Source organism: Pelodiscus sinensis, chromosome 6 (assembly GCF_052426305.1).
Source record: "Pelodiscus sinensis isolate ZL-2025 chromosome 6, ASM5242630v1, whole genome shotgun sequence".
In the NCBI taxonomy this organism is placed as follows: Eukaryota; Metazoa; Chordata; order Testudines; family Trionychidae; genus Pelodiscus; species Pelodiscus sinensis.
The window spans coordinates 5,247,636-5,272,258 of record NC_143057.1 but is presented as its reverse complement, the minus strand read 5'-3'; the positions used below and the strand labels follow the sequence as shown (position 1 = coordinate 5,272,258).

The following is a 24,623-nucleotide window of genomic DNA, read 5'->3' as shown; positions in this document are numbered from 1 at the left end:
ACTAGAGACAGTATTCATATGTGTGTGCACAAACGTCCTTAATACCAACTACTAATGAAACCTGCGAATGCTACTTTATAAACAAAGGAAAAACTATTATCAGACAAGAAAGTTTGCACAGCCCTGTACTGAGAAGTCAAGAAGGGTATGTCTAGACTACATGCCTTTGCCGACCAAGGCGTGCAAATTAGACATACCGACATAGTCAATGAAGCGAGGATTTAAATATCCCCCGCTTCATTAGAATAAAAATGGCCACCACGTTGTGCAGGCTCAGCTGTTTGTCGGCATACAGCAAAAGTCAAGATGGGGACCGGTTGACAAGAAAAGCCTTTGCCGACCAATCTCTTATGCCTCGTGCAACGAGGTTTACAGGATCAGTCGGCAACGGCTTTCCTTGCCAACTGATCCCCGTCTTGACTGCCGCTTTGCACCTACAAACAGCTGAGCCAGTACAGCACGGTGGCCATTTTTATTCTGATGAAGCAGGGGATATTTAAATCCTCGCTTTAATGACTATGTCGGTATGTCTAATTTACATGCCTCGGTCGGCAGAGGCATGTAATCTAGACATACTCGAAATGTTAGAATTAGTGTTGCCTATTTATCATCGCTGGCATCTGTTTATCCCAAAATCTCTCAATGTTATCTATTATGGGCCAACTTCTGCTGGTGAGAGAGGCAAGTTTTTGAGCTTGCCATAAATGTGACAGTTGAAAAGATTCTGAATTTTTCTTTTGAAAGTACGACCTGAGTTCAGCTGTTTGAGCTGGGAGAGCGAGCGCAGCTCCACCTTCTTTGTGACACGGCTCTATTTAGCGAGGCACTCCAGCAGGCTGTGGGATTGTGACTATGAAAACGGTAATTCTCCCGATGGGCCACACTCCAAAATCCTCCAAAAATGGCTTGTACAGCAACAGGAAAAAAATGACATGGGCTAAAAAACCAGCAAGACCCATGGAGGTCTGCAATAGATGCTGTAATTTTCCATATTCCGCAATTTCTATGCTTTCATTTGGAAACAAAATGAAGTTTCTGCTTTCCGTTGTGAAGGTGTAGCTTCCTCAGATGTGCTTGCGAGGCACAGAGAGGTTTACCACAGCATTACTGTTGTTTATTGCACTGAATGTAATTTGCTCTTTCAGTGAAGAGAGGGTGGCGGCAGCAACCTTTAAATCATCAAATCCAACATGAAAGCAAGTCCTGACCAAAGTGTCCTCCATGTGCAGAATAAATGTTATGTGCTCTGAGGTCTGTGTGAATGTGCACCACCAAGAGAAACACACGCCTAGCTGTGGGCCCTCTGCTAATCAGCTGGGTGGCATTGGAATATCTCCTGAGTGACTGCACAAGCGCATAGCTTGCAGGAAACACTGGTCCTGACCAACCAAAAACAAAAAATGGGGCAAAATAGTATCTTTCCCCAGTGTTGATTCCGCTGTGAATGCAACTCACACACCGTGTGCCTCACAATTGGCCATGTCCATGGGATGATTCCACCAGCCCCCGAATGCACGCGGGGGATGCGTGTGTTGAATGAAACGGGATCCTTTGCACCGCTTGACTGCACCAGCCCCGTATGTGCATGGAAGTGTAGAATTGCATGCTTGCTAAAATGCCAGCGCATACCACTGCTTTCACGGAAATACCCACTCCTAGTTGTGGGTGAAGTACGTCAGTAGGAAGTTGAGCGTGCCAGATTAGACAGTTGATCGTATTTCTCCTTTGAAAAAGGTGCCCATTCTAAGATGGCTCATGCCCAGTCATGCACCTGGGTTGGCATTTCTTTTAAATAATGGGAGAGTGTGAGAATGCAGTTATTCAATAGTTTTAAGGAGAAACCCTGTTTCGCTGTCTGCGGAAAGGGGGTTTCCCACCCCTCAGCATCTGCTCCCTCCTGGTCTCCAGACAGTGTCTGCTGAACCCTGGTGCGCTGGCCAGAATCCATTTTTGTCTTTAATAACAGGGATAAAAAATCTAGCAGCCTGATTATATTAGTTGGCACTTTATTTTCCTGCCATTTTCATAGAATCATAGAACCCCAGGGCTGGAAGAGACCTCAGGAGGTCACCAAGTCCAGCCCCCTTCCCAACGCAGGTCCAACCTCAACTCAATCATCCCAGCCAGGGCTTTGTCAAGCCAGAACTTAAAAACCTCTAGGGATGGAGATTCCACCCCCTCCCTAGGAAACCCATCCCAGTGCTTCCCCACCCTCATAGGGAAATAGTTTTTCCTAAGATCCATCCTAAACCTCCCCCACTGCAACTTGAGACCATTGCTCCTTGTTCTGCCATCTACCACCACTGAGAACAGCCTCTCTCCATCCCCCTTCAGGCAGTTGAAGGCTGCTATCAAATCCCCCCTCACCTCTTCTCTTCTACAGACTAAACAAACCCAAATCCCTGAGCCTCTCCTCATAAGTCAACCTTTAAACTTTTAACACACTTTGGTTTACAACAATACCCTGGCACATAAAACTGTCCTCCTCTGTTGTACCACTGCTATATTATTACAGCAATATGTGACGTTCTGTTTCTTGTTCCTATTAAACTTCAGCATACATATGTCATCCAGAGCAGAGATTTTTTTTTTTTTAATTTGGAAGCTTCAAATGTATCTTTAGCTTAAGCTTCAAATGTATATTAGTTTCCTTTGAAGCCAGTGGCAAAACATAAATTGATTCCAGTGGGAGCTGGAACCCGCACTCTTCCATATAAGATTTAAGCAACATCCTGGTTTATTTCCTCTGTGGACCCTTAATTTGTTATTAGTTTTACCCTGTGAAACAATGGGAGAACTGAGGCTGTCCTCCAGAGGGGCGGAGAGGAAAGGCATGAAAATATTGCTAAATCCAAATTTCCTCCAGCCGACTGAAGTGTGAGTTAAAATTGGCCACTTAAGAATACAGAAACAGATGTGAGTGAGCGGCAGGCCGGCCTGGTTTGTTGAACATGGTTCTAAAATGGCATCCTTTCAGAACTTCATTAGTGGGGGAGTGGGTAAAGGAGAGAAAAATGTGGTGATTCTTTGAACTGAACCCTCAGAGTGAATGCAGAATCAAGACGGCTCTGGGTTGCACATTAAGATTCCATTGATAAATACAGGTTGCAACTCTCGGGTCCAGAACTCTCTAGTCCAGAAACATCCATGATCCGGCATGATTTGAGTTAGCCAGGTGTCCACTTAATATGGGGGTGGCCAAGTTTCCCACAGTCCCATGAAGTTTGTTTACAGCCACCAGTCCTGGCTTTCAGTGTTCTGTGCTGTTTTTTAACTCTAATTTACCCCTCAATGTCTTCTAAGAGGCCTTTAAGCAGTAGACATGTTAGTAATGCTGCTAGACAATATTGCTCTCTCGTGGTCCGGAAAATTCTCTCATTTGGTGCTGGACTACAGAGGTTCAACCTGTAATATAAAAGGGGTTAATAAATGATTAATAGATGTTTTTAATAGGGGGTTAATTAATTAATTGAGCCCAGCAAGTCATTAGGTTGCTTTTGATGGTATATACCATCTTCTAGCACTGTAGGTTATAACCATCCATAACTCATACTAACATCTGTTGTATAACATCTGCTAATCATTTATTAGCTCTTTATAAAACCTTAAATAAAGTGTTACCCAATTCTGGGTGTATCACGGGTTGATAATATGGCTGCTAATCAGTAAAACATACTGCAGGAGCTAAGTACGATTCATGGCAATCTTTTTATTTAGGGCGACAGTAGAGTATGTTGACCCTTCTGTGAATCCAACGGAATTTCAGTCCTGAGATTCAGGATATGGCCTGGTGACTCTGTATGAAGATCCATGGGGCTTGAACCAGATCCGAGATCCCTTTGCACCCCACTTATTTAGAGGGCGGACTAAAGAGTGGAGTACTGGTCTCACCAGAGACTCTGCCTATGGTTGTCCTTACTGGAGGAACCTTCCAGATTGATCCAGCTGCTCTAGGTAAGCTGGAAGGAAGTGCAGGATGTGTCTGTTACTGGGAAAACCAAGGTGTAAATTATGTCTATGGTTCCAGGAGGGATTAAATCAACAGTCCCATATTCTGGTGAAACAAGGTCATTTTTATAAGGGTCCTGCCTCAAGATACAAAACCATACATTGATTTCCCAGTAATGTAACTGGGAAGATGAAGGAAGGTGTACATCCAATTAACCTGGTCAGTTCAGAGGCAAAGGGTTAGGGTTACATCGTAAGATTGAACAAAAGTTGAGCCATGTGCTCTGAAGATCAAAGAAGTTATCAGATGGAGCATTAGTGGAAAATCATGCCATGATAAGATGTTTTTTTGCTCAGGTCTATCAATTAAATTACTACCTGATCAATCTTTCCACCCTTTTTGTGTGTCCTGTGAAATTTGCTTTTATACCTTTTAAGCCTTTCTGCTGGTAAATTCAGCCCTGGAATCAGCCTCCTTCAAAGCCAATCCTATTTGTCTGATCACTTGGCCAATCGATTGTAAAGAAATGCTGTCCAAAACCTTCTGCCCGTCAAAGTGCTTTAAAGCAGATTCCAGGAATGTTTTATGCATCAAACCAAATTCTGAGTCAAGCTCATACAGCAAACAGTCATAGCTGGAAAGAGAAAATACTTTTCGCTAGTGGTCTGAATTTACTCTCTGGAAAACAAGTTTCTGTTTTTCTAAGTCGGATGAATGATTGCAAATGCCCGGAAATCTCCTCTCCTTTTCCCCTCACTCATCTTGAGACTCCAAAGTTCAGGACCTTGACACAGCTCTCTGATTCTGATTATCGTTGATAACAACCTCTGTGATCCTGCAGGTAGAAACAGACAGTAGCCGAACAGAAGCAGTGTAGCTGTTGACCTAAACGGAGGCACTGACATCAGTCTTTTAGTAAGGTGGCAAAGACGACCAGCCATGGGGTATTTTTAGAAAGCAGGATGCTGCGGGAAGTGATCTCATGCTCAAAAGGTCTGGTTTTCATCATTTTAAAAGTTCAGGTTGAACAACAAATTTAGACTTGCATCTTTTTCATTCTCTCCCTTTCTTTGGTCATCTGCTGGCCTGTTCCTATCCTGTCTTCAGAACATTGCTCACGCCAGCTAGCTCACTGTTTCTTAAACTTTTTAAGACAGAGGAACACCAAACAATTTTTTTTTATGAGGAACACCAAGGATTCGATAGGGCACCCACTCACTCCACAAAGTGCAGTTTGGACCTGGCTTTTGGCATGAACATTACAAGTAAATTAACCCTCCCCCCCACACACATTTATCATCGCAAGTCAGTGTTACTGGCTTGGCACTTGACCCCCCCCCTCCCTTTGTGAATGGCTGTATGATCACTTTACACCTCAGCTCAACCACTTACCATTATCCAGTCACAAATTTGGAAAGTCTTCTGCTCCCACGAGTTGGGGTGTTGGAGATAAACAGCTGTAGCTGACAATGATGATTTATTGGGATATAATCTCCTCCAGTAAGTACAACCTCTGCTGTGCAAAATGAATGTACCTGACAGCCTTTGGGTATGTCTAAATCCCTTGGCTGGCGTGTGTTGCCTGACTTGGCTGCAGGCAATGTTCCCTCAATTTTTTCCATTCGTGTGCAGAATAAATTTTGTTCTGTGCACTGAGGCATGAGCAGATGTGCACCGCCATTAGGAGGAACATGTGAGCAGAGCCAGCCCATGACATTTTGGCACCTGAGGCGGGGAGCTTAAATGACACCCCCATGCCCCCTCGCTTGGGCCAAAACTTGAAAGGTATCTTGTGCCCTCCTTCCTCCAGCACAGCATTCCACCATCTTGAGCATCTGGAGCAGAGAGAATACATCTGCACCAGCAGCAGACACAATTTTCTACACTCTGGGTCCTAGTTGCGCCCCACTCCCCCACAGTCTGGCACCTGAGGCGAGTGCCTCAATTTGCCTCATGGTAGGGCCGGCCCTGCATGTGAGTGACTCTGCTAAGCACTGGGGCAGCATTTGAATCTCTCCTGGATGGCTGCCCAAGCGCTCAGCTTACAGGGCTGTAAAATAGCAGTGTAGACATCCAGTCTCTGGGATCTTCCATTCTTGCTGGGACTCACAGCCCAGGCTCCAGCCCAAGCCCAGATGTCTACAGGGCTCTTTTCTAGTCCGAGCGAGGTTGAGTCAGTTGACTTGGGCCAGTTGCAGGTGTTTAATTGCAGTGTAGATACACCCTCAGTCACTGCACAATGTAGCCGTATCTAGACAGCCAAATTCTATCCTTTACTTGGCATGCCTGTCTTCCATTGCATTTGGTCCTACATTGGGTACGTTCTGTCATCTTTCCGGTGCAGGAAAGCAGTTGAGCACATGCTTAAATTTTAGCACGTAAGTAATTCTGCCAGCAATTCTATTGACTAAAATTAAGGAGGCGCATAAGATGCTTTGCTGAATCGGGGCCTTAATCTACTCTAAAATGTGCCGTAATGGTTTGTGTGCTCCTCTGAGCCCAGCATATGTCTAGTCATTGAAACTGAATGCTGTATATATATACACACAAAATTGAGGAATACCCTAGGTTGTGATGTTTGAAAAAGATGAAAAGCTCCTTTGGGATAATGGTTGACAGAGCTTTCGTGAGAGGGGGAGGGGGATGAAAAAAATAAACTCTTCCAGAGAGCAGCCCATAGCTGGAAAAATCACAGGGTTTGTTTGACTTGATATTGAGAGTCAGAGGTAGAGTAGAGCTTTAAGGTACATGCCTAAGTGCTTTTTGCTGAATAGGAATGAGCTGTTGCACTGAGGCCTATTGATGTTCCTAGTGTCACATATAAATGAAATAAATTGGCTCTTTGGATGAGTTCTTGCTGAAGGGAAGCATGTTTTTCAGGTCCGGAGGGTTCATTTCCTCCCAGGCAGGGGAGTCGTGCAATTGCACCAGTATAATTTGTACCTGTTTGTCAACAGATTAGAGAAATGCTCAAGGAAAGGATTTGTACAACAGCACACAGCCTGCAGGCTGGCGAAGGGGATGCTTCAGCTTCAGACATACGCTGCCAGGCGCTTTTCTTTTCCAGGTCTCTGCATAGATGTGTGCAGATTTTATTTCTTCCTTTGTGCCTATAGTTTGGTTTTAGACACCGATGTCCTTTCAGTGACACTGCTGTCCCTGAGGTCGGCTATACAAAACCGTTCAATGACATACAACGCTATCATTTCATTCGTTCTGATGTTCATCGACAGCACCTAATTTTTCATCTCTGTCTTGTTTGCCTGTTAAATAGCTGAACACCAAGTTGATATTTTTATAGCCCTGTTAGTTGTAGCAGTAAATATTTTTAAATATTGTGAACTTGTTCAATAGTTTCCTGTCATACTTTTTTTCAGTAGTCAGACCAGATGCAAAGTACTGATGAGGTGGGTTTTACCCACAAAAGCTTATGCCCTAATAAATCTCTAAGCCTGTGTCTACACTACGGGATAAGGTCAAATTAAGCTACGCAATTTCAGCTATGTTAATTGCATAGCTGAAATTGAAGTACGTTAACTCAACAGTGTCTACACTGCAGGAAGTTGAAGAGAGAACACTCTCCCTTTGACTTCCCTTACTCCTCGTGGAAGCAGGTCTACCGGTATCGCCGGTGTGCCGCCCTCTGTTCGAATTAGCATGTCTTCACTTGACCTGCTAATTCGAATCCTGGAAAATCGACAGCAGCAGCTTCGATCTTCTCTGTAGTGTAGTCATACCCTATGGATATGTCTTCACTAGGAAATTATTCTGAAGTAACTACATTCAAAATAATAACTCCCGAAATAACAAAATCAAAATAGCATGTTCACACTACGGGGGAACCTTGAAATTAGGCTGAGGCAGGCTCTGTTAAGGTGGATGCGCTATCTCGACTTAGAGCCCCAGGAAGCACTGGGGAGTAATTACTTTGAATGACATGGGTGTAGTTATTTCAAAACAGCAGCAGTGGAACATCCACACTACCGCTATTTCAAAATAAGTGTTTGTCCCCCAGGACTTTGAAATTACGGGTTTGGTAATGTGGACGCTCCGCTTATTATTTTGAAATAAGGGGGGCTTATTTTGAAATAACTCCCTAGTGTAGACCAGGGCTAAGGGCCACAGGACTCCTCGTTGTTTTTGCAGAGGCAGATTAACACAGCGACCCCTCTGAGACTGTATGTAGGATATGATCATATCCTGAAACACAAAACTGTGCTCTGGAGACAAAGATGGAACTGCAAGATGGGCCCAAAATAGGAAGCACAGTGTAGGCTCTTAAGTCTGGCGAAAGGACAAATCCAGTTGGCTTTGCATAGCCTGCAGAATGTGATGGCTACTAGAATGCACCAAGTCCAGAAAACTTTTGGTATTGCCGTGAGTGTCATGATGGCTCATCGGTGCAACAAAAGAAGCGTTGGAAGAGGAACCTGCTTAGCAGCCCAGGTCATGCAGCTCTCATTCAAGTTGTCAGATATTGCAGCCCAGGCCCAAATTCGAAATCTCTAATAAGCCAGCCCTGTTTGGTCTCCACACCACAGATCAGTGTATTTCTTGATGTATCAGCCTGCCAACCCTAGAACAGATCAGAAGGCGTAATCTAGAACTGTCTAAAGCACAAGCTATCCATCATTCTCTGGGCAATGGGCCAGCAGCCAGCATCTGTTTTCCTCATTTATTTTGCACTTCATGTTATGTCTCTGGGCATGGGTTGCACCTTTCTGGAATGTATTGAGGACTATGTTGGAATGACAAGCTGTCACTTTAAGAGTGGAGGGGTTTTCTGGCCCTGCGTTCAGTTGAAGGGCTGGCTAGGGAAGTGTGCATTCTGGGCCGTGAGCCATCAGTTCTGCAGATAGGCAACCTAGAATACACTGGAGGTGAATGGTGCCTCTCTGGTTTAGGGAGAAGCCTGCTTTGTTGCTCTCGCTTTGGTGTCTGGGTATTATTCTGACTCCTCAGACATCAAGTAATGTTCATTTGCCCCCCTCCAGCCAGAGACTTTATGCTTTTAGACAACTTTTTATCCAACTCGCTGTGTGTGCCATGTGTTGCCTGATCCTTTGGAATGCTTAATAAAAACTCCATTGATTGCCAATTGATGCCACTTTAATAAGCTGGAGGTATTCAGGCTCTTGTCTCAGAATCAGGCTCCGCGGAATTAAAACTAACAAGTTCAGTCTCTTGTAGAGAAGCCCTGACCGTCTGGCAGAGACTCGCACGGCAGGCAAAGCAAAGCATTAGCCACTGTAATCAATAAAATCAGATCTCTCCAAGCTACATCCACAAATAGCAGAACTGCAGTATGAGGGAATGTCTTTGATGTTACCCCCTGTGTGTGCTCATATAGGTGCACACCATTCCTTTGGAGCCTGGTGGGGAGAGACATGCAAAATATGTCCATTGGTCCAGAGCCCCCTCCCACAAAAGCTTGGTGGTGGAAACAATGAAGATCAGAATGGTCCGTGTTGGATAGCTAGATTGGCTGCTCAGTCTCCTGCCTCTCACAGTGCGTGGGATCCTTCCGTCCTCAGATGTCTTTTGGCCCCATCTTCTAGTGTGGCAAGGTCACTCTGGACCCTATTCCTACCAATTGCCACAGTTGGAGAACTGCTGATCCAGGGCTCCCGTTCGATCGGAATGGAGCACTGGAAAATATTTTCAAAGGGAGAAGGGGGCAAGAACTTGTTTGAGGGTCTCTGTGGGCCTCATAGCTGACGCCCCAGCATGATCCCTCATCTTTCCCCCCGCAAGACTGAGGTCCTGAGGCCCCCCCATCACAATTGAAGTCCAGAACCAAGAGTGAGGTGGCGGGGGTAGGGGCGCTGGGAAATAATCGAGGAGAAATGTAATCCCTAACTCATTGTTCGCTGCTGCATTGCGTGACAGTGACGCTTGAGCTCTCAGCTGACCCCTCTGTACTATTGTGCGGATGAATGACACCTTGCCCAGTTCTAGTTCAGTGGGCCGGCCTCCCAGAGCCGCTCCTTTGTTGCTGTTCTGGCTGTGCAGCCGGGGCCATAAGTCACGATTCTGACGTCACCCCTTCTGGTGCCCAGATTTAGTTTCTCTTCTGCATTCCTCATTGGCGAGTGTTGGACTCTCCACTGTTAATACAAAGACCTACCTGTTCTGAGAGCCAAAGGGAGACACTGAAAAGCACACTTGTGGTACTTGGGGGTGGTGGTAAATCCTTCTACCCCAGTGGCACTCAAGTGGGTGCTCCCAGTGTGTATCTGTCTACAAAACATGGACTGTACAGCGCCACCGGGAAACTCATAAAGCAGTGTCCAAATACGTTAAAATACGCAAAAGAAGCTGGTGGTGTTGCCGCGTCTTGTGTACCAAATGATTTCCCTTTGTTTTCAGGTGAAACTTAATCTGAGGCATGATGAAACAGAATCACTAATCTAAAATTGGGTTTTCTCTTTGAGCTCAACTATAAATAATTTAGTTTGCGTTAGCTTTTCTGTGATTGGTGCTTACCGATAAAAGCTTTGCTGATTGCATGGACAAGTAAAGACAAAGTTAAATTGTGTGGTACATCGATAAGGATGAGAAAAACAGTGCATTTGTTGCCAAAATGTGACGTCCTAAAGCTTAGCAGTCTGCGATCGTGCTGCTTAATGGGGAGTGAGCAGGAAAAAGGAGAGATTTGTTCACATGCAGCAAATTACAAATGATCCAAGTGCGGGTTTCCAACTCCAGGTCTTACTGCAGTTTTAAATTCTTTAATTCAACTGATATGGCACTGTAACAGATGTGAGCTTATGAGATGCTCCTAGTGTTAGAGGCAGATGGAATAAATTGGCTATCAGGAGATGTATAGGAAGACCGAGAAAGCGTGTTGCATTTCAATTATCCAGTTAAAGCAAAGGGCACTTTGAAAAAGGAGTTGAGGAGATCTGTGCAGGAGCAGCATACACAGACAGAACCAAAAGGGAGTCTATAGATTGTCTCGCCAAGAGCAACAGCCTCCACTTAAAATTAATTCTGAGGTAAAATGGTGTCTGGTCCATATCCTCTAGGCAGAACCATCCCTCACATGCATGCTGCCTCCTCTCCGTCTTTAAGGTGGGACATACTCCTGGAAATGGTTTCCTTTCCTTTTCAGAGCAATTTCTTCTGTGAGGTAGAGATTTGTGGCAGCTGCTTGGCTTTGCCACAGCCAAAGGAAACCGGAGAATAACAGTAATCATGGAGCTGAGTCTAGTGCATGAGGAGACGGACATGGATTACTAGGGCATCCAAGAAAATCTCCCCCATTGGCACCTGCAGGAAATGGTTACATATTAAAAGCATGGGCTAGGCTTTTAAAAGTGACTAGTGACGTCACCAGACTTAATATTTGAGTGCCCAACTTGACATAACTTGAAGGAGCCTGATTTTCAGGGAGTCAGCACAAAATCAGGCCTCAATATAGGCACCTCAAATTAAAGGCTGCCAAAATTGACAGGCCCTTTTGAAAATCTTGGCCATCATGTGGATACCAGGATTCGCTAGTCAGTTGTAGCGTAAATACCACGCACACGTCCATATTCCCACAGAATGACTGCATTGGGAGTAAGCGGACATCATCCGAGTAGCCTAGCACACTAAACTCCTAGAGCAACAGGCTGCATTGTCACGGGAGGGAACTACAATTGACTTAGTTGCGATGGCCTTATTTCCATCAGGATGTGAGTCATTGTTGTGTGGCTGTTGACGCAACCGTGAGAAAAATGACGTCGCATCAACAAGATGGGATTGTCTTTGGCTTCTTGTGTCCTGTTTCCTCCCTCTTCTGGCCTCCAGTCTGTCCCTACCTCCTCTCCCTTTTGTGGCTGTGGGGCGACACGTCTCCCTCTGTGTATCCGAGGTAGAGTCCCAGGGAGCACCTATGCTCATCTTGTTGCAAACCCTGCTCCTGTGCTGCTCCACAGACTCATGGCAGAACTGAAGAGGAGCAATGATCAATCACTGGGTAGATTGTGTGGGGGCCATGAAGAATTTCCTGATGCTCCTGCTGATTGTCACTTCCCTAGTGCCAGCCTCCTACTTTCCCTGGATTTCATTTGAAGAATTCAATCAATGGTTGTTCGGAGCCTAAGTATATTTGAGGATCGGGGCCTTAGGTTCTCTGTGCCTCAGTTCTCCATCCGCGCAATAAGGATAACAGCCCTGCCCTACCTCACTACGGTATTGGGAAGGGAACTGATGCCACAGTGATTGGAAGCCATAGAAGACACAAAAATGGTTGGGAAATCCAATGCCCCTGATAGAATGATCTTGCGGAAAGGTATGTCACAGAGATTTCCTTCCCTTTGAGGCCTTTCTGGCAGGGAAAGTGGTGTTTAGGTCTATGCTTGCAGAGCGCATGTATGGATGTTAACTGTAGATTAATTGGCTAATCGAATAGTTGATGCAATTTGCATCAACTATTCCATTAGTTGATAAGGGCGCCTCCGCCTTTGAAGTGTAGCAACAGCCCCTTTGCTATACTTCAAAGGCGAAAGCACTGCAGGGAGCACATGGCCAGCTGACCCTGGGCTCCATGCGGGGCTGCCGCTTTGAAATGCCACGTTGAGCCAATTGCCAGGTCTGGCCCCGGGCTCCACATGGCACTGCTGCTTTGAACCACCCCTTTCTCTTCCCTGCCTCCTTGCTGCCTCTTCCTGATAGAGGCAGCAAGAAGGGGAGGGGGAAGCAACTAGTCAGCACTTGCTTATCGGATAGTCGACTAGTCATTCACATCCCTAGGTGCATGACATTTAATCTTAATTAAAGTGAACTAAAACTATTATTTAGGGCCAATGCCATGGTGGAGTCATCATAGAATCATAGAATCCTAGGGTGGGCAGAGACCTCATGAGGTCATCGAGTCCAGCCCCCTGCCCAAAGCAGAACCAACCCCAACTAAATCACCCAGCCAGGGCTTTGTCAGACCGAGACTTACAAACCTCTAGGGATGGAGATTCCACCCCCTCCCTAGGGAACCCATCCCAGTGCTTCCCCACCCTCCTAGGGAAATAGTTTTTTCTAAGATCCAACCTAGACCTCCCCCACTGCAACCTGAATGAGCCCTGGGTGAGGAATTCTATAAACAGTGTCACTGTATAGTTCCTCGGGGATGTCAGAGGCTTTCTTCTCCATTTTGGCTTTCTGTTCTATTAAATTGCTCTGCCTCAGAGAATTCACACCGGGAAAATCAGGGGATTACTTTTCCCTGACCTAATGCATTGATTTCTAGCTGCAGCTGCCACCAAGCCATTAGGTGCTGGAGTTAATCATTCTTAATGTTTATTGCCAGTCAGTTCCCAGATTCCTAATGTTGAATAATATCAATACTACTTGCAGCAGTTTTATTTATAGTCACATCCACGGCCATTGCATAAGATCTGCCGAATTGCTTTATAACTGACATGGGAAGTTTAGACTCCAGACCAAGCAAGTAATAAAACTGGTAACAGGGAATTATTTATTATACTTGCACACCCAAAAACGATGTTAAAAGGATAGGATTATGCTGGCAATGCAAGCAGTCAAATGTTAGGACATGCCAGATTTTAAGGGTATTCTGTGATCTCAGTTCAGCTTTCTTGTGCATGTGCATTATGATACTTATCATCCCATGCAATTGATTTCTGTCAGACCCCTTCTTCATTGGACCTGGTGGATGGGACTCAACCAATGATCACCTAGTCAATATTTTGCCTAGCATAGTGGGGTCCTGGCTGTGGACTGGTGGCTCATAGGTACTATCATAATCTTACTATATATTTTAGAAATGTGCATCTGTCTGTCTGTCCCTCTGTGAGTCTGTTTGTTCAACAGTAAGAAGTAGGACCACCACAATTGGGATGCTTTTCCTCTTATCCTAACTTAAAGCAAGGGCAGGGTTTGGTTGTGCCAGGACAATGGGATGTGCCTGGAATGGCATTGTTCCTTATAAAATGGAAAAGGGGGGCTTGCAGAAGGGAGTTATACTGCAGAATGACCAGAGGGGGCAGCAAGAGGCCAGAGATGGGGCCCAGGAATGCTATAACCACATGGAGCTGATGGGTGGAAAAAGGGACAGCTGTCTACTGTATATATCAGAGAGTGTGTCTGTATGTGTGTGTGTCTGTCTATCACCCAGATGGGAGACATACACCCCTTCTCTAGCTGTGCCTGCTGCAGCAGCCATGGACAGGTGCTTCTCACCTGGCCCTGAGCTGTTGCGGTGAGAGAGGGCTGGGGTTGTCCTCTCTCCCCAGGGCAGCCTGCATCCTGACCCCCTTCTCCCCAGCCCAACCCCAGAGCAATGATTTAAATGAAGAAAAATGTATTTGAGTTACGGACCTGAACAGCGCCAGGTAAATCTTCTAGAACAAATATAATAATAAAAATGTGAAGTTGTTTATCCTGACCTGTTTCAAGTCACAGCATGATTCATTCCAGTCTGATCCCATGCTCATTGCTGCAGGACCCGAGCACTTTCCAGGGATGCATTAAGTAACATGACTAAGATCTGTCTGATGTGGTGCTTTTCTTCTTCTCCCCAGGGGGAAAATGACATGTGTACTTTTAAAAATATTATTTGCACACGCTGTGTGTTTATAGTAGTGAAGGGAACCACTACTTTCAGCTGGAGAAGAAAGTCGTTTATGTTTTGGTGTTTCTTAAATCCTGTGGGCTTTTGTTCTATCTATGGTACTTATCTGCCTCCCATTATCTGACACCAGGTCTACCCTACCTGGAAAGTCAACCAAAGATATGCAGCTCCAGCCACGAGACTAGCATAGCTGGAGTTCACGTACCTTAAATTGAATTTCTATGGTATCCCCACTGTGGGAAGTCAATGGGAGAAACTCTCCCATCAACTTCCCTTACTCCTCGCAACCCCGCGGAATACCAGGGTTGACAGGGGCACTATCAGTGTTCGATTTAGCAGGTCCTCACTAGACCTGCTAAATCAAACTCCAAAAGATCAACCTCAAGAGTGCTGATCTCTGGGTAAATGTAGACGTGGCCTGAGTTTCTGGCTATCTTCCATGTATTTATTCTTATAGACACTTGTGAGGCAGGGCAGTGCTATTAGCTGCCTCCGCCTTTACAGATGAGGCACGGAGAGAATAGTTGATCTTCCAAGATCACACAGAAAGTGTGTGAGAGAGCAGGGATTTGAATGCACATCACTAGGTTAGTATGCTAACCACTGAGCCATCCTTCCTTTCTTGCTCCACCGATTTGGACTGATTCCTGTAAAAAGGCAGTGTCCCACATAGGCAAGCCATACCTTTGCTATACACAGTTCCTTTGTAGCCATATGCCTACATTTCCACACTTTTCTTCCAGCCACGCTCTGCGGAGAGAACAGTCAAATCTTTCTGTGCTTGCAAGATATAACTTTGGAGAATGGCTCCCTCTGGGGATAGAACAAGAAGCAATGGGCTTAAACTGCAGCAAGGGAGGTTTAGCTTGGACATTAGGAAAAAGTTCCTAACTGTCAGGGTGGTCAAACACTGGAATAAATTGCCCAGGGAGGTTGTGGAATCTCCATCTCTGGAGATATTTAAGAGTAGGTTAGATAAATGTCTATCAGGGATGGTCTAGACAGTATTTGGTCCTGCCATGAGGTCAGGGGACTGGACTTGATGACCTCTCGATGTTCCTTCCAGTCCTAGTATTCTATGATTCTATAATTGATTGGCTGCTGGAGCAAGAAGAAGGCCTTTTCGGATAAATTTCCTTCTGTTTTTAATTGGCTGAATATGTTCCTTTGCATATGCCAGCCCCTCTCTCTTTTGAAAAGTGAGCTCGGTGCATCCTCTGAAACACTTTGGGTACGTCTACACTAGTCCCCTAGTTCGAACTAGGGAGGCTAATGAGGGCGACCAAAATTGCTAATGAAGCACGGGATTTAAATATCCCATGCTTGATTAGCATATTCCTGTCTGGTCACCATTTCGGAAACTGACTAGCCTGAAGTAACTGCCCGCGTCTACATGCGGCAGAGAAGCGGGATTCCGAGATAAACCCCTCAGTTTGAATTAACTGTTACTCCTCATGGAATGAGGTTTAACAGTTAATTTGAACTAAGGGTTTTATCTCAGTATCCTGCGGGCAGTTACTTCAGGCTAGTCAGTTTCCAAAATGGTGACCGGCCAGGAATATGCTAATCAAGCGTGGGATATTTAAATCCCGTGCTTCATTAGCAATTTTGGTCGCCCTCATTAGCCTCCCTAGTTCAAACTAGGGGGCTAGTGTAGATGTACCCTTTCACACCTTTTCTTACAAAGCAGAACGCTGCATAGGTTTTTATGGGACTGTATATTTTGGCTGGGCAGATCACCATAATTGCTGGCAACATCGACAGTAACATGCTGGTGCAGTTAGAGTCTGAATTAGACAACCTGAGGCTCCTGTCCCATTAGGGCATGTCTACACTGCAGGCAGAAGAGCAGCGGTAGCTCAGGGCTGGCCTACATGAAAATCATAGCTATGCTGACCTATCTTCAGGTAAATAGTGCTAAGTCAATGGAAGAAGTGTCCCGTTGACCTGACTACTGTTGCTTGGGGAGGTGGATTAACCAAAGCGGTGGGAGAACCCATCGTAGCAAGCAGCTACATTGAAGTATTCCAGCTGCAGCTATGCCACCATAGCAGTTTAAGGCGTGGTCTATGCTATCGGGGGCCATCGATCTAGGTTATGCAACTCCAGCTACGTGAATAACATAGCTGAAGTCAATGGACTTAGATCTACTTACCACAGTGTCTTCTCTGCAAGGAGTTGATGACAGACACTCTCTGCTTGACTCCGCCTGTGCTTCTTGTTCCAGTGGAGTACCGGAGTTGACAGGAGAGTACCCAGCACTTGATTTATCATGTCTATACTAGACATGATAAATTGACTCCCGCTGGACCGATTGTGCAAGCCTGCCTGGGACCCGAGGTGTGTACTTGAGTACCTCGCCCATGTTAGGCAGCTGGAGAGCAACCTGTCCTTGTGTTGGGGAAGCGCATTTCTGGAATAGCCTCTTGTTATGATGCCAGGAAGTTGCGCTCTCAGGCTACGTCTACACTTCAGGCTTCTTGCACAAGAAGCTTTTTGTGGAAGAGATCGTCCGCAAAAACTTCTTGCGTAAGAACGTATCCACACTACAAAAGGCCATTGCAAAAGCGATGGGCTTTTGAGCAAGAGAGCGTCCAGACTGCATAGATGCTTTCTCGCAAGAAAGCTCTGATTGCCATTAACAGAATGGCCACCAGGGCACCTATACTTCTTTCGATAATCTGTTTATGTGCAAAAAAAACCCGTTTCCCGTCCATACACACCTTTTTGCGCAAGAGCTCTTGCACAAAAAGGAGTTATTCCTCATAGAAGGAGGAATACCTATACTGCAAAAACCTCTCTGTTCTGTCGATTCACTGTAAATTTTCTTGTACAAAAATGAGGTGTGGACGCTCCATGAGTTTTTGCGCAAAAATAGCTGGTTTTGCGCAAAAACTCTGCAGTATAGACATAGCCTGAGGAGGGCCAGATTCAGGTTGAAGATGGGACCTCAACTGACCAGAACCTCCATGGCATGTGAGACAGGAAGGTCCCGGATCCTGTGTGGGCTAGCAGCCCAGGAAGCAGTTAGCCCTTGAGTTGAGCCCTTCCAAAGAACAGGCTTAAAATAGCAGCTATTTTTATTTCAGAAATTATTTTCAGATCCGTTAGATGTCTTTAAAGAGCACAGGTTTCCTCTTTCACCTCCTTCTTGTCTCGGGGCATTTAGTGGAACCTTCAGGAAGGTTTCTTTGAGAACATCCGTCTTACGGGAGACCACTGCTGCAACGCACAGCTGATTTCCGCCATTATGACAATAACTGGAAGAATGCAAATCAGTAGCTTTGTTAATAACATTTGTAACTGCACTGACTAAGGGGGAAAGTTTCAGAAGCACGTCAGTGTTAACCAGATGTTAGTCGTATTGCTCAAGGAACAACTGGAGCGTGCTCTGCTATTCCAGTGGCGAGTGCCGTATACAAACCTATGTAGAACAAAATCCGTTCTTGCTCCATCTGGCTAGAACAATGAATGGCTTCCCTGATGCAAGCTGGCAACTGTGTTGTGGTCGAGTTAAATTCTAGTGGTGTCAAGCAGTCAGCCCCAGCCTCCAGCCATGCAAAGAATGAGAATGGAGTGAATTCACTGCTGGCTAGCAGCAGGGAGCCACACAAAATGCTAGCTGTTAGCAGTATTTGATGAAATGGGATAGGCTGCTATAGAAATTCAATACAGTAGGGTTATAGATTTTTTTCTAGAAATGTGTAGTTTTTAATAGAGAATTTTATTCCTTCTATGTCATTTTTAAACCATCCCATACAATTTAACAGAACATGCTGTCCCTGTTATGGAATTCCATAGATTAGTTTAAAAATTCTGCAGGAATGTTTTCATTCTCTATTAAAACCTACGGGATTTTCCCATAAGGGTGAAGAGTGTAGGATTCAGCTTGTGCTTGGCTACATGCCAACACGGTAGGTCAGATTCTGCCACCAGACACAGGCCCTTAGCATCTGTGGATTTCAGTGAATGCTTCACGCATCCACCCAACTTCATCAATCAATGGCTTTAATCTGATTTGCAGAAAACCCCAGATAGCCTCAAAGATAGCCTGGGTTTAGATGTGCAGAAAACCCCAGATAGCCTGGGTTTAGATGTGCATGTTTCTTCTCTTGCAGAAGAGCCATTTGGCATCTGCGGAGAGCGAGTTTTTTCTGCTTCTCTCAGATGAACCCCCCTCCTACTCACACACATTGCATCAAAATCCATCACAGCTAAAAGGCGTGAGACGTGAGCTCATTGTGTGTGGTTTAAAACTGTTTGAAGAAAGCTGCTTTTTGTGGATGTAAATTTTTAGGATGCCCGGAAATGATTTAGTTGCTAGCTTTCAGAAGGCTGAATTACTCTTATCCATCACTGCATAAACACAGTGCTACCTACTGTCAGTGGAAATATTTAACAGCTCCACAGGTAGGCTCTGGGCCCGTTTATCTGTGAAAATGCAGCAGATTTACTGCATGACTCATCCAGAGGCTGGATCAAAGGGGATTCCTGGGGTAGGAAATGCCCATTCCTCCCTTTTCTTTGTCTGTAGCGCTACCAACAGTCCCTTGCAATTTTGCACACTTTCATCTATGCTTCCCTTTCACGTTTTACACAGGCTGTTTGCTCCCGTTCTCTCAGCTGAACAGCAAAAGGGCTTTGGAGTGAAACCAGAGAGGCAATTTGATGGATGCCCACAAAAGCTGAGTTGCAGAGAATGTCACTGGCTTGTTTCTCTTTCTTAAGGCACCAGATGCAGCTGTTGGTTGGGAGATTCAAAATAGCTAAGTGTTGGCCACTTTCACTCCTGCTATACCAGTGCGGACAGAGTTAGGCCAGACTTTTACCACTAGCTTCAAAGAGAGCAGAGAGATGCCAACGTTGAGCACTATTGGAAATCTACTCCATAATGCTGCTTAGAAAGAAACAGAAAGGCAGGGATGAATAGGGTTTCAGCAAGGTTTGGGGATTCTGACAAGAGATGAGCCCAAGCCAAAATCTCATGATTTAAATATGCCTGTGCATCTGGAAAAGTTCAGCTCTGTACCTCAGCCTCCTCTCTGTGGGCCATTTCTGTTTTGGCGTGCATGAGAGCTGCACGTAACAGCGCCATCCGTCAGATAAAATAGCCTGCCTCGAATTTTTTTTTTCTTCAGCGTTAACAAGAACTGGAGAAAACATCAAGCCAGAACCATCTATAGCTCGTTGCATTTCAAATCTAGTGTGCAGCTAAGATAGTTTTACATTGCCGCTCATAAGCATGGAAAATAAACTCTTCCCAAGGGTCAAAAGGATTGTGAGGTAGCTCCTTGTAACTAATGTATTTATGTGGGAATATGTCACAATTAACAAACTTACCAATGAGGGACTAAGCAACAATGGCTGTTATACTTGCATAATGCTGTATTTGTACCAACCCTAACGATCCCAGAATCACAAACCAATCCCTCAAATGCTGTTATACTTGCATAATGCTGTATTTATACCAACCCTAATGATCCCAGAATCACAAACCAACCCCTCAAATTCGTGAGACTGATTTATAAATCATTCAAAAGTTTCAGAGGGGTAGGCAAGTTAGTCTGTAACAGGAAAAAATTAAAAAACAACAAATAGTCTAATAGCACCTTAAAGACTAACAAAACATGTAGATGGTATAATGAACACGAAAGCTCAGGATACCATCTACATGTTTTGTTAGTCTTTAAGGTGCTACTAGACTATTTGTTTTTTTTTTTTAAATCATTAGCTTTTAAAAATACTGCCTGTTGGGTTCTTTTTCTGTGCCGTCTGTTTTTTTGAGTACTTACATGTCACCTTTTCATGTTTTCTCCACAATCATGAGGGCTAGAAACTTTCTGAATGCAAGTTAAAAATCTGACGTTAACATTTCAAGAGCTCGGGCTTTAAGTAAAACACCAGATATCGCAATACCGGCACCAAATCACTTCCAACGCCTCTTTAATCAAAGGCTTTTTGTTGTTGTTGCAAAGGGTAGATGAACACTTAGGGTATGTCTACACAGCAAGAAGAAGCCTGCGACAGCCGCTTCCAGAGCCTGGGTCTACAGATTTGGGCTCACACTGTGGGGCTAAAAGTAGCTGTGTAGATGTTTGGACTCAGGCTGGGGGTGGAGGGCCAAAGCCTAAGATGGGAGAGTATCGTGTCAACGTCTCCTTTGACCGTTACTGCTGCAGAATGCGTCTGGCTGTGTAAACACACCCCTAGGAGCTCACTCTCGGCCCGGTGTGCGTGTACAGGTTGAACCTCTCTTGTTCAGCACCCCGGGGACCTGACCGGTGCTGAACCGGAGAATTTGCTGAGCAACGAGAGGTCAATATCGTAGTGAGTGGGTCTCTTTTTACTTTTATTTTGTGAGGTGCTTAGTCATATCTGACTGTACCGATACACCCTATGTAAGCGTACACCTAGCTGAGGCTTCTCAGCTTTCTGCACAATAAAGCGTTAGTGTTGTTATGCAATTTTACTTATTGAAACAAGGAATTAAGTCGCTAAAGCATAAAAACCATGCTTACGTTTAGGATCATTACCAACACTTCCACTGCTTACTGGGCTCTTAGAAGGCATTTAGATCTAAATAACAGCAAAGAGCACTGAGAGGCCTGGACAAATTTTATGGGTTCATGGGAAACTTGGCCACACCCACGATAAGTGGACATCTGGCTCACTAAAATCATGCCACTCCACGGATGTTGCCGGGCTAGCGAGTGCTTGTCTAGAGAGGTTCAGCTTGTATTTAGGGATGTGATTCCACTTGAGAAAAAGCGTGAGGACGTACTGCAATCCATCCCATTGAGAACTGATGCACAGAGTAAGCTCTGATTCTAGCAGTGCTCGGGTGCAAATGTGCATTTCTGTTTCACACACTCTCTTTGCTTTTACGATTCCTTCAGCAGTTTTGCTTCTCTCAGCCAACGGCTGAGGGCAGGGCAGACTGCTGAAATACATTGGCCTTCGCAGCTGGGCAAAGAGGCCATTATGGGACTGATCCAATGCCGAATGAAGCCAAGGCCTGTAGCGGAGAGAGATGCGGTGGTTGCTCACTCTGGCATCTTTATTGTGAGTGTTGTGATAGTTGATGGTTTCTTTTAAAGCCAGAGCTGCTGGAGTCTTGTGGTTCAGGGTGTTGTCTAGCAGCTGGGAGGGGTTCCACAGCAAGGATAAAGAACCGAGGCCATTAAAATAGCAGCACAGTGATTGAACCAGCTCAGCCTAGCCCTCCAAGTATGCACCCAAAGGAGGATTGTGCTGTGGGCAGTTTGCTCAAGCCATCCTGTTGCCATTGTAACCCTGCTATTTTTAGCACACGTCCTCCACCCAAGCAATCACATTTCTGCGAACTGTGCTGGGAAACACCCTCCCAGCTGCTCTGCAGACATACCCTTTAGTGGGAATCTGTTTTCATTAAAGAAAGAGAGAAATATCGAAGATATAGAAATAAAAAGACATAAAAGCAACATACACCTGTGGAGTAGTCCCTGTCCGTGGTGGACTCTGCCCCCTATCCCTCTGCCGCAGCACTTGACCATGATGGGGGTAGGAGTGGATGCTGGAGCAGCCCTTCCACCTATCCCCCTTTAAGCAGTGAACTGGTTAAACATAAAGTTTAACTGGCTAACCAATTAAATGGGATTTTACATCCCTAATTTGGAAATGGTCTCTGATATGGAATGGGAAGCCAGAGAAGGACTTTGAAGGTTTGCTTCTTATTATGTGAGAGAGAACCTCAGCAAAGAGAGAGAGGGAGAGAAATAGCACAGAATAAAGAACAGCTTGAAGTACAATGTATGATTTTTTTTTCAAGTCCAGTCAGGAGAGTAAGTTACTCCCTCTGTGCTTGCCTGACTAGCTAGTACGGAGAAGAACTTACACTGTGTTTTTTCTTTATCTGCTTTACAGTAGCACCGGTGGGAGCCATGCACAAAATGAGGAAGATTTTTTTTTTCGGAAGCACCCAAGTGGTGTGGGAGCCAAGTACTCAAGGGGGAAATTTACATAAGCAATGAGGCTTGTGCTGCTAAATCACTTGGGTGCTTTTGAAAATCTCCCCCTTTGTGTGTGTTAGGGGAATTTAGCCTGCGAGACTTCTGAAAGTTGTGGTTTTGGTTTTTTAAATGAAAAAGTTATGACAATTCGGCATGGCAAGGGGCAGGAATAAATGTTTTCATTTACTTTTACTGTTTACGCAAGTGAATGCTTCTTTCCCTCAAACTCCCAGTTTATAAAAAGGATATACAAGTCCATCTGCTTCGTCAGGACCTGAATCCAAGGAGGAAGGATTGTGGTCCTGTGCATGAATTGTCTCTTTAGTCTCTGCTTAGCACAAAACAGATAACTTTCTGGTGAACGGTTGCATCTGTGTCAGCAATAAGGCAGCATTTGAGTAACATGGGCAGGTTCTTGACCATATAATGCTCAACTGCCTGTTTCAGCACTTTCTCCAATGGAGAATTAACTTCTCATCACCTATTTTTAAAATAGCTTTTATTTTCATTCACGCGAATGCTGATTTATCAGCCGTGTTCATTGCTTAAGTGCTGCTCAAGGGCCTGGAGTCCCATCAAGTTCTAGAGGAGTAAGCAGGAAAGGGAGAATATTTTAAAGACACCCACGCTTAAAAGAGAGATGGTTCATATTTATAGGAAGCTTGACTCTCTTCATTCCCAGGAAATCTCCCAAACGCGAATGCAGACTAAGGAAGTAATACCAAGCCTAGCACTCCACAGTTAGGAAAAATCATCTTGTGTGTGTATCTGTCTCTTTGTCTGTCTGTCCACAGTAGCTGTTAGTTTTGTAACCACAGGACCTGATCCTGTATGTCTCTATGGAAGTGTAGCTCTATCAAGAAGAGTGCAGTTCTTCCTGATTTACACGGGTATAAGCAAGGAGGCAGTCAGGCTGAGGGGTGAGCAGTGGATCCTAAGTCCGGTAAATATCATCTCTAAAATTAAAATGGGTAGTGCTTTCAACTCAGCAGGCTTTAAGGTCCCACGAATTGCCATTCTGTATCTTTGTTTTCAAAAGCACTACCTTTGGGATCGATTACCCTAGGGGATTCGAAAGCTCCTATTTGTAAGTCTTGCACAGGCAGATTCCTTACAAGATTATGGTTTGTTAAAACACAGCAGACCCCAGAGACGACAAAGATTTCACCAGCAGGAAGCAAACGTATTTGAAAAACAAAAGAGGAGTTTGGTGATTCCTTCCTGAGGAGTGACTGTGCTTTATTCTTCAGCCAGAGAAACGCTGCCAATTTTTTTCGACTCTTGTATTGGTCCGTGAATAAGATGGTTTGATCGCTGTGACTGTGCAGCGCCTGGCGCTTGTTTTGAAGGGCCGTTGAATGGAATGTTGAAAGATGATCCGGGCAGGTGGCTAGTGGGATATACAGAATGGGTGTTCTCTGGAAATGCCCCCGACGTGCCTGTTGGAACTAGTTGGCCTGGGTAGAAAAGGAATAGCACATTGCCTTTTTGCTTCATGTGTGCGGTGATCTCAGTACAGTGCAAAGCATTTCCAGGGAACTGATGCTTAGCAAGGGCTAATGGTCAGTGTTCCCACTAAATTGTTCCATCCATGCACAGAGTAATTTTTTTACATGCACCGAGGCATGTGCAGATGTGCACCAGCACTAGAAACACTTGCGGTGTTGCGCTCTGCTAATCAGCTGGGTGGCATTTTGAATCTCTCCTGGGTAGCCACCCAAGTGCTCAGCTCGCAGGGAACACTGCTCATGGTCCTCCCTGGCAGGACTTCAGGCCACCAGCTTCTCCAAGCCAACTCTGAGCAGACAGCCTTACATCTCCCCCTATATTATATACAGTCGGAGCATGGGAGGGTGGGGCTGGGCACTGCAATGCAAACGGGCGTGCAGAGAGCACGAAACGGGTGAAGAGTTTGCTGTATGGTCAGTGAGATTATCTAAATATCCCCTTCCCTTCTCTTTCTTTCCCCTTCCCCGCCTCCCCTCTCTTCTCCCATTTCCTGTCAGGAAGGGCCACTTCTGAAGGGCCAATTCAGCACAGCCTGGCACCGACGGAGACGAACGGCAGCAGCAGCAGCAGCAGCTACAACCGTGAGTGGATGTCACATCACGGC

The 24,623-nt window shown here is 45.2% G+C and overlaps 1 protein-coding gene across 5 annotated transcripts in view; it reads left to right on the top strand.

Annotated features, from left to right (window-relative positions):
* Positions 1-24,623, top strand: part of NRG1 (neuregulin 1) — a 532,697-nt gene that overhangs the window by 187,856 nt on the left and 320,218 nt on the right. For all 5 annotated transcript variants that reach the window (XM_075931340.2, XM_075931339.2, XM_075931337.2 and 2 more), the window contains exon 2: positions 24,517-24,600. In XM_075931340.2, coding sequence (XP_075787455.2) covers positions 24,517-24,600 — 84 coding nt within the window. The remainder of the gene's footprint in view (positions 1-24,516; positions 24,601-24,623) is intronic.